The sequence below is a fragment of the Mustela nigripes genome, chromosome 13, assembly GCF_022355385.1.
Source record: "Mustela nigripes isolate SB6536 chromosome 13, MUSNIG.SB6536, whole genome shotgun sequence".
Classification (NCBI taxonomy): domain Eukaryota; kingdom Metazoa; phylum Chordata; class Mammalia; order Carnivora; family Mustelidae; genus Mustela; species Mustela nigripes.
This window is the reverse complement of record NC_081569.1, coordinates 826,419-836,463: the sequence shown is the minus strand read 5'-3', so window position 1 is coordinate 836,463 and position 10,045 is coordinate 826,419. Positions and strand designations below refer to the sequence as shown.

General features: G+C 59.0%; 1 protein-coding gene across 5 annotated transcripts in view; it reads left to right on the top strand.

Annotated features, from left to right (window-relative positions):
* RASGRF1 (Ras protein specific guanine nucleotide releasing factor 1) overlaps positions 1 to 10,045 on the top strand; it is an 87,909-nt gene that overhangs the window by 32,908 nt on the left and 44,956 nt on the right. For all 5 annotated transcript variants that reach the window (XM_059371399.1, XM_059371396.1, XM_059371397.1 and 2 more), the window contains 3 exons: positions 413 to 666; positions 7,809 to 7,888; positions 9,567 to 9,760. In XM_059371399.1, coding sequence (XP_059227382.1) covers positions 413 to 666; positions 7,809 to 7,888; positions 9,567 to 9,760 — 528 coding nt within the window. The remainder of the gene's footprint in view (positions 1 to 412; positions 667 to 7,808; positions 7,889 to 9,566; positions 9,761 to 10,045) is intronic.

Here is a 10,045-nt window from a genome sequence, read left to right as displayed (position 1 = left end):
GGGAGACTCCAGGCACAGCCGGCAGGCCTCGTCCTCCGGCCCCTCCCATGAGGCAGACTCGGGCCACCCTTTTTCTCCTTCAGAGGGGGCTTCTGCAGCCATCCGGGGGGCTTGTTAAGAGGCAGAGGGCTGGGCGGGGGCCTGGCACCTCCACTTCCGGCAAAAGCTCCCGGCAGATGCTGCCACCACCACCCCCAACCGCCCTGGGGTCCGGGACCCCCTCGTTAGCCCCGCCTACCGATGGGGAAACCCGCTCGGAGGGGCCGGTCAGCTCGCCCAGGACTTCGCAGGTGGCGGTGGCTGGCCAGGCTTCCCTCCCCGCACGCCCAGCCGGCAGAGGGGGCCGGGGTGACCAAGCCTCGGTCTCTGCCCCCCCACCCCCGTGACAGAGCGCGCCCCCGTCCTCCCACAGGTGCAGAGCTTCCTGCGGGGCTGGCTGTGCCGGCGCAAGTGGAAGACCATCATCCAGGACTACATCCGCTCGCCGCACGCCGACAGCATGCGCCGGAGGAACCAGGTGGTGTTCAGCATGCTGGAGGCCGAGGCCGAGTACGTGCAGCAGCTGCACATCCTGGTCAACAACTTCCTGCGCCCGCTGCGGATGGCCGCCAGCTCCAAGAAGCCCCCCATCACGCACGATGACGTCAGCAGCATCTTCCTGAACAGGTGCGCTCCCCGAGGGGCGGGGCCGCGGGGCATGAGACCGCGCACAGCAGAGCCTCCGCCAGTCGCACCCAGCGCAGCGGAACCAATGGCACCCGCGGCGTGGAAGCCCACGAGCCACGCGGCTCCGAGCCACCCCCTCACAAGTGTGGGTGTGGGGCACACACAGGCCATGCAGCGGGGGGGGGGGGGGGGGGGGGGGGGGAGGCATTCCATGCCCCGCGTGTTTGGAGATGCGTCTGATGGTCAGAACCAGCTGGGCTTAGGGGTGCCGTGGGCTGCGAGGGGCCGGAGGCCGGGGCTGCTGGAAACCTCCTGCGGGGCACCAGACCGGCCCCCCCAGCAGAGGACCGTGGCTCCCACGGCCTCGGTGCTGACACTGAGAAGCAGATCGGATTGGTTTCGAGTTTTGAGTCGGGCTCCAAAGGCTAGCAGTGCTCCATTCCTCATCTTGACGTGGCCATAATGACCTGGAGGCCGGGCTCTGGGCCGCGGGGTCCACCTGCCCTGCAAACGCACCTACTTTTCCCAAACAGCGACTGCAGGGTCCCTGTGGCTCGCGGGGCCCCAGGACGCTGAGTGGGCGGCTGCTCTTCCTCGGTCAGCATCTTTCTAAAAGGAGTTTAAGAAATGGTTTAAATAATGAGCTTCTCGGTGGGCTCACCTTGGGTGGACTGGATGAAAAGCAGCAGACTTGAAACACAGAACCAGAGCACAATGTTCGAGCGACACCCCCCCCCAGGAATTAGGGTGGGCCACCGTGTGCCCCGAGATGGCCCTTCAGCTGTGATCTCGCCAAGGTACGCCTCTCTCGGCTGCTTCACTCTGACCGGCCCTCACCCAGGCCCGCCCTGAGACAGGACCCAGGGGTTCCCGGGGCAGGAGGCCTGTGGGGCTGCCCGGAGGTAGGGGAGAGGTGCAGACGCCAGTCAGGGTTCCGGCTGGAGAGGCCCAGAGTCGCTGGGGTGGGCAGGCCTGAGGCCGTGGTGTGGACGCCGCTCCACGGTGGGCCAGGAAAGAGACAGGCTGACGGGGAGGGGAACAGCATGCGACCTCATGAGACTTTCTGCAAACAGAACCACGTGCATACATACAAGGTTTGCTTCTTAATATGTTGAAGACAATTTTTAAGCATTATGTAAATACCTTTATTTCCTAAAGAAAGAAAATTCTTTACATTTTTGTGAAATCAGGTAACGCTTACTCCAGACACGACAGTGGGGTCTTTCCGACACAGCGACAGGACGCGTCCCTTCCTGAGCACCCTGGGCAGTGCGCTGGGGTCCGCGGACGTGCACACGTGAGCGTGGACATGGGAACCCACCGTGTGCTTCTCTGTTGGGAAGCCTGGGGGAGAACCAGGGAACCGCATCTCCCACAAGTGCCAGGGCCACAGGTCCCGGACCACACCTGCAGGCAGCGCCCTGCCCTGGACAGCTCCAGGGAGAGGGGCACACACTTGAAAATCCACTTGTAACTTTCGACTCCCAAACCTCAGCTCGGACAGCCTTCCTGGTAACATAGTCAACACGCTATCTGCTCGTTAAATGGTTTATAGACCATATCCTACACTAGAGCAAGCTGGAGAGGAGAAAACGCTTCAGAACATCACAAGGAAAATACATTTTCGGTGCCATTCTGTGTTTATCAAGGAAATCTGCGGGTAGCAGCTGTGGAATTGGAACCCAGGCCGTGCGGGGCCCCCTGTGCTGTGGGAGGCCTTAGTAGCCTTCCGTGCTTGCATTTTAGGCCACGATTGCAAGCCTTTGCTGACCCTTCTTACGGCCTCTAAGAAAGCTGGGCTTTGTGTCTCTTGACTCTTTCTATGATTTTGTTAGCCTCTTCGTCCATCTCTAACGGAGCTCTTTCTGCCTGGCGTCTGCGGTTACGAGTTTTCAGGCCAGCTCCCAGCCTTTGTTCAAAAGTTGTTTGAAAAAACAACCCATGGCTTTTATCTTTCAGCGAGTGCACGATCTGGTCGGAGGCCTTTACCTAAGAATAAACAGGAGGGAGGAAGCCCCCTCCTCTCCTGGCACCAACCGCCTACAAGGGGCAGGGGGCCCACGGCGGACGGGTGCTCGCCGTCGCGGTCTCACTGACCCCGGTCCAGGCCGTGGCAGCCCGAGCGGTTCTCCCGGCCTCCAGGAATGACACTGCCTCTTACAGGTGTTGGAGGATCCAAAAGGGGTTCACACGCAGCCTCTTGCCGGAGCTGTGCATGCAGTCCTCCGTGGGAGCGCGACACCAACGGAAGAGTCGAGCCCCGGAGATGCCCCGGGAGAACAGAACCCATACCAAACGTGGAGGCCACGCTTCCCTCCTCCTCTGTGAGGCCAGCATCACTCTAGCACCCGAAGCAAAGTCTGTCTCCTGTCAGATCTCAGAGACCCGGAACATCACCAGGTTGGATCCAGGAATAATACATCGCGACCCAATGGGACTTACCCCCAGAATGCAGGGATGGTTTGACAAGGAGAAGCCGTCCACGCCTTCCCGTTTTCTCTCTGATTCAAGTTAGAGAACACCACGAGCCTATCTGGGGAAGCACATCCTGTGCACGGCTGGCTCCCTCCCCGGGCTCTGATCTCCAGCAGGAGCAGGCGGAGGGCTTCCCCTCCCCGCGCCCAGGCTGCAGGAGGAACGGGCTGGGAGTGGTTGCCCTGCGGTCATCAGCAGGACCTTCACTGTCCCTCCTCTGTGCCCTGGGGTGCACAAGGAACGGAGGGCGGATGCTTCCCCTGCCGTCGTGACAACCCCAGCCAGCACATAGCTGGAGGGAACATTCTGGACGGCACTCACCTCGTCACGGTGGCGCCTCACGGAACCAGCTTTGCACCTGCGTGCTTTCCAGTCTCCAGAGACGCCCCACAAGGCTGGAGCTCAGAGAGGTTGCAGGGTGTACTCACGGGCACACAGCCATTGTGTGGGCTGCAGTTTTAGCCCAGCTGTTTCCTTTTAAGCTCTGTGCTTCCCCACCACCCTGCTCAGTAGCAGGCTGGGACCCCATCCCCTGACCCCCAGCCTTCTCCCTCTGCTCATGGCCGCAAGGGTCTGGATGTGCACTCTGCCTCGCCCCTGCACGGCTGGAGAACCTTCCCTTGACCATGAGCCCCGCTGCGAAGCAGCCCCTGGGACATGGACTGCCTGGCACTCCTGCCTCCGACCAGAGAGGCCACTGTGCCACTTAGCAGAAGATATTCCCACACAAAGCTTTCCCTGGATTTGCTTCCAGGCTGAGTGGTCCAGCACCCTTGGAAACCTGGTGCTAAACTTGGTAGTTGCTGGAGCTGCAGAAGGACCCTTTCCAGACTGGTGGATTCCTGGAAGTTGCTGCGGGGCAGGGAGGGGTTCACGGTGTGCCCACCCCCCCAGCAGGGGAAGAAAGATCTTCTGAGTAAACACGTGCGGGAGGTTTTGGTTCACGCCGACAGTAAGCTCGCAGACTGGGGCTGGTTCCTGTGGTGGGAACCACGCCCAGCGCCCACCCCGCTGGCACCACAGGCGTTGCCGGGGACCAGAGGCATCCCTCCGGGGGGCAGGTGGCTTGTACATCGATGCTTCTCTGACCGATGAGCAGGTGCGGCTTGCCATCCTGGGTTGAGCGGGATGGTGAGACTGGGGGGTGGGGCAGCATGCCCCCATGAGTTAGTCATGTCTGCACCAGTGGGAAGGTGGGTAACAGGCCAGAGATGGACCAAGTGTGGGGCAGGAGTGCGGGGACCATGCTCTGTCCACCTACCCTGGACTGGCCTTTGGGGGTCACACTCCTTTCTGGGCTCAGGGAGCACCCGGCAGAATGAGCACGTCCCAGGTGTGCTCTGCAGACAGGTCCCCGCCTCTCCCTCCAACGTTTTTCCCACCCTGCCATCCTTGACAGGTGTCTCCTATTCTGTCTTCACATCTTCTCTTGGCTGTCACATCCCTGGTCACCGCATGCCCCACCATAGGCTTAAGTCCCTGCTTGTGTGTTCCCAGGGCCCCCTGCTGCCTTTGTGGGACCCGTCACACTTAAATAATGACTTACCCTGTGTCTGGGTCCTTCTTGCTGTGGGTGGGGTCAGGGTCGTCATGGACAGCTGCCCCAGCTCCACACTGCACAATTCAGGGATGCTCTTCGCATGGGCCAGGGATCAGCATGGTTTTTCTATAGAGTGCCAGATGGGAGGTACTTCAGATGTTGTGGGGCATGTGGTCTGTGCTGAAACAATGCAGTTACAGGCAAACCATGAACGAATGCGAGTGACCGTGCTCTGATGAAACTTCACTATGGATGCTAAAACATGAATGTCGTGTATGTTCACGTACGATGAAATGTTCTTTTGTCTTTTTCCAAAGTGTCTCAAGATGTAAAAACATCTCTGAGCTTGCAGACTGTACAAGAGCAGGGCACGGCTGCCACCTTGGAGGGAAGAGTTCAGTGTTAAGAGTTGCTAGCTTCACCCAAAATAGTCTATGAACGTAATATAGCTCCAGCCAAAGTGCTGCTCAGCTCGATGATCTTGAAGCTGAGCTGAAGGAACAAATACGTAGAAGTGGGTTACAGTGTTTCTAAGCAAGAACAATGAAAGAAACATGCCGCACTTTAATTAAATTGTTATAAAAGTTTATAAATATATTTAAAGGAATGAAAACAGCCGGAGGGTTGTGTGAGAAAGTAAGATGGAAAGTCTAGAAGCAGACCTAAGACCGTGTAAGAAGTCATAAGGGTGAGAAGCAGCGGAGAAAAGCAGCAGAAACGGCAGGCATGTGTGATGGATACGGTCGGCTGACCTCTCTGGGGAGGACCGCGCGTCTCGCTCCCGCTGACTGCCGTTGAGCACTTTATGTAAAAATTAAGCAACAAAGTAAAACAGATGAGTGTGTGTGCAGAAGCAGAGGACAGAAAGAAAGGATATGCCTCGCAGGGCAAAATAAGAAAATTCCAAAAAATAAAAAGTTAGAACAGCCAACCCACGACCAGTGGTCCAATCGCTGAGCAAACGTGTCTACAACGTGTACGTTAGGTTGTGCACTTACTGTGCAGGACTAGCTAAAATTGAGAAGAGACAAAATAATGACTGGACATGGCTACAGAATTCCTAAAAGAAGGAATTTGGATGGACGCTACGTAGAGAAAATGTTTGGTGAACATAACCGTGATTTTTTTTAAAAAGCAAATCAAATCAAAATGAGATCATTTGATTTTCTTAGAAGTTCGGTAATGATAGTAGCTTCTAGAGAGTCACAAGGTTACCAGTGAAATTCTCTCCGTTTGTACCTTAAAAAGGGAGGCTTCGTCAACTGTATTTTTATAGTCCCAGCTTACGATGTTCCTATCATGCTACTGCAGTCCTCCATGCAGTGTTGGAATTTAAGAAAGTTCATTTCCTCCCCGATGCCTCCTGAGAAGGTCTCGCCTGGAGGTGCCTGGGAACGACTCCCTGAGCGTTGCTGGGGCCGTGCTCAGGGTAGCCCAGAGCTGCCTGGCTCCCTCGAGAGCCCCTGAAGCCCCCGATGCCCAGTCTGCCATCCCAGATCGGATCCTCTTCCCCTGGTGCATTCCCACACACACCTGGATCAGTCTCTTGCCTTTAAACTGTCCAAGTGGTCTTCACACGTGGCCGCCAACAACGCTCTAGGGATTGGTGTGCGTTTGTCAACTCGACAGACTAGTCGGCCACAGAGAGACAGAACCTAGCCCTGTCAGAAGTCCCTCTATAGGGGACCTAAAATTGAAAAGGCCTCCAGCCATGTGGGGTGGCCCTGGTCAGGGAATCAGGTGTCTCCAGGCTGGGGGGACCATTCTTACGGGACTTCAGGGAGAAGACCGTGGAGTCTCCATACCGAGAGGACCCAGGCTCAGAACGGAGCCCAGAACGGCTCACCCCCTCGGAATCCTGTTCGTGTTCTCCCTGGTGCTGTTTCCCTCCATCCTACATGTCTGGCTGACCTGACCGAGCTACAGGCTGTGCTGTTCAGCCTGGAGGTGTCGTCTGTGTGTGTCTCTCTCCCCGACTCTCCCCTGAGCTTTCCCCTCTTCTCCCCCTGGGGTCTCAGGGCCCCTCCGTGCACAAAGGAGACCCCACGTTCGGCTGCCCACAGGCCCGTGACCCCTGGCACCTTCCACCCCTGTCCAGTCTTGTGGTTTCGAGGGAGTGAGGCTCCAGGGGACATATGGCACTGGGAGGGGGGACAGCGCGGGGGTTGGTGGGGGGTGTGAGAACAGAGGCTTAGAGGCTCAGGCTGCCCCACCCCTTCCTTTTGGGGCTTCACTTTACCCATCTAAGAATAAGATGCACGACCAGACTCCCTGGTCTGATTCAAGGCAAGCCCCAGACACACGGGGGACCCCCCCCCGCCAGGTCTCCAGGTGGCAGGGGCTGGGGTGGTGAGTGGCAGCAGAGAAGGACCAGCTGACAGGGACGGGGGTTGCTGGAGGAGACAGGAACCTCCCTTGTCCTCAGAGGGTGAGCTGTGGGACCAGACTGGGGCTGTTCTGGGGCCAGCTGCCCGGGGGAGCGCGCATTCCCCGGGCACTCTAGGTGGTGACAGAGCCGGTGCTGGGGGAACGCTAGGATTGCCACTTCCCTAATTGTTGCACAGGGTGGTGGGGAGCTAGTGTTTACGGAGCGCCCGCTATGCCCTGGGCACGGACAGCGTCCCGTTGCTTGCAGGGGTTACCTCGCTTCCCCTTCCTATTTTGTACAGAAAGATCTGCGGCTCAGAGAGGCACAGCAGCTCGCTCGAGGCCACACTGCCAGGGTCAGGACATAGGCAGAGCACGGCCCTACATCGTGTGGGTCTGAGGCCGCGGCCCTCTGTGCACCCGTCAGTGGCCTTTACTCTGTGCTCTCCAGAGCCCTGGGCTCCTCTGGGGTCCCCCGGGGTCAGTCCCAGATCCAAGAACTTGGGGAGCCCAGGGAGGCTGGTGACCCCTGACTAGGGGCCATCTTGGAACTCTCCTTGTAACAGAAGGACCTGTGTACTCGTCCAGCCCTGGGCCCCCTGAGCAACACAGGCCATGCTGATGGGCTTTCCCTGAGGGCTCCGTGGAGGAAGCGGCTTGCTACTGGCGTCCGGCCAGTCCCTGGCTGCCGGCTCGGGTGGGGGCCTCCTTCAGGGGCAGGAAATCCCCGGGACACAGCTCACCCCATGTTTCCCTGCAGCGAGACCATCATGTTCCTGCACCAGATCTTCTACCAAGGCCTGAAGGCCCGCATCTCGAGCTGGCCCACCCTGGTCCTGGGTGAGTAGCCCGCCCCCCGGCGTCCCTCTCCAGGGCCGCCCTCCAAGCCAGCGGCCCTCCCATCCTCCTGGAGCGCAGCGGTGGCCCCTTACCAGCCCCCCCAATCCCTCAGGGGGAGAAGGGGAAACACACGTTGGCAAAAAACGTATTTCTAGGAGGAAGCAATATATTTTTACTTATCTACTTTTCCCTCTTAAAAATAATATCGTTTGAGAAAATTTGAGAATCCAGAAAAGTAGAAAAGGTTTAAAAATATCAATCATCATTCTTCCTCCAAAGAAAACTGCCATAAACATCTCAGTGTGTTTTCGTCCAATTTTTTTCTATGCATAGATCTTGGATTTTTTTCCCCATTTTACATAATTCCAAACATACTGAATTTAGATTTTGAATCTTGGTGTGGGGTGTTGTTTTTTTTGTTTATTTCCTTTTTTTTTTTAACTTACTTGACAGCACAACTGTTTTTGTCATCCTGGGCGCATGCTTTTTGATGACTGCGTAGTTCTCCACAGCCCGTCCCTGGCTCTTTGGAGTCGGTCCCAGTTCTTGGGGCTGGAAATAATTGTCTCTGTGTGTGACATTTCCTCCTGTTTACAGAGCATTTCCTTGGGAATGGTTTCCAGAAGTAGAATTTCTGGAACGAAGAGCTTCTTGGCCCTTGGGTTCTGGAGGCCTCGGGGTGGGGGGCACTTTTGTTTGTTTTTCTCACATCAGAGAACCCCACTTTCCCCAAAGTCAGAATACAAGCACCCCTGGGAGACAGGGCTGCCCCGTGGGGCGGTGGACAGCCCCGCCCAGGAGCTCTCCTTCCCAGTCTGCTTTTGTTTCTTAGTGGGGTGTGTAAGCCGTGGGGTCCGAGTTGAAGGGAGAGTCTGGGGAGATTCGTTGGGCTCTGGGGGACTGAAAGGGCAGGAGGACCCTGGGGCCGCAATGCTGGGGAGGTCTGGAAGGACGGAGGGACAGATGGGTGAAGGGCCAGACTCAGGAGGGTGTGAGGTGTGGTGGGAAGCCTGGGACCGGGAGTCCGGAGACCTGGTTCCAGGCCCGCTGTGGACCCACCTTGTGACCTCAGTCATCACCTCTGTCACAGGGGGGACACTCTGGGAAGGAGGCCTCTTGGGGGCCCACCATATGACCCGGTGAGGGAGCCAGAATGGGGCATTGGGGTCACCACACAGTTACAGCGGGGGTGTCATGGACCCGTCAGGAACTCTGGAGCTGGGCTGGCCCCTCCCAGGTGCTGTGCTTTGAGGCTGGGGGCCGCCTTTACACGCCAGCCTGGGCCAGTCACGCGGTGGGTGTGACCTGGCCTGGAGGCAGCCTCCCTCCGCCGAGAGGGGTTCCCGGCAGGAAGGACCCAGATGGGGACCCCTCCAAGTGTCTGCATCTTGGAGGGGCGGGGGCTGCCGCAGTGCCCTCTGCACCGGCTCTCCGGGGCCCTCTGAGACACGGGTCCAGACTGGTCGGGTGTCTCTACAAGTGTGATTCTGCTGGGACCCGCTCTCTGGCCCTGGGGGGAGGCAGGGGTGCCGGAGCCCTCCCCACCGCATCGCGCACCGCAGGACCGCAGGACCGGGGCTCCCCAGGACAGGGACTCCCGCGGGGGGCGGGGCTCCCTCGGGGCGGGGCCGGGCGGGGGGGGCGGAGTCCGACCCCGCTGAGCCCCGCCCCCTTGCAGCGGACCTGTTCGACATCCTGCTGCCCATGCTGAACATCTACCAGGAGTTCGTGCGCAACCACCAGTACAGCCTGCAGATCCTGGCGCACTGCAAGCAGAACCGCGACTTCGACAAGCTGCTCAAGCACTACGAGGCCAAGCCCGACTGCGAGGAGCGCACCCTGGAGACCTTCCTCACCTACCCGATGTTCCAGGTGGGGGGCGGCCGGGAGAGCAGGAGCAGGGAGGGCCGGTCCCCTGCGCGGCGCGGTGCCCCTGGTCCTGAGCCCCCCCCACGCCCGCCCTGCCCCTGCGGCACCCAGCCTCCCGCTCCTCCGGGCTCCGGTCCCCGTCGGGCCCCCGCCAGGCTCAGAGGGCGGCCCGTTTCCCTCCTGCGCCCAACTCCTGGGGTCCTCGCAGCTGACGATCGCTCTCGGCCTCCTCCTCTGTCTTCCTGTCCGTCTGTTCCTCCCTGCCCACCCCCCCCCCCCCCCTGCCTC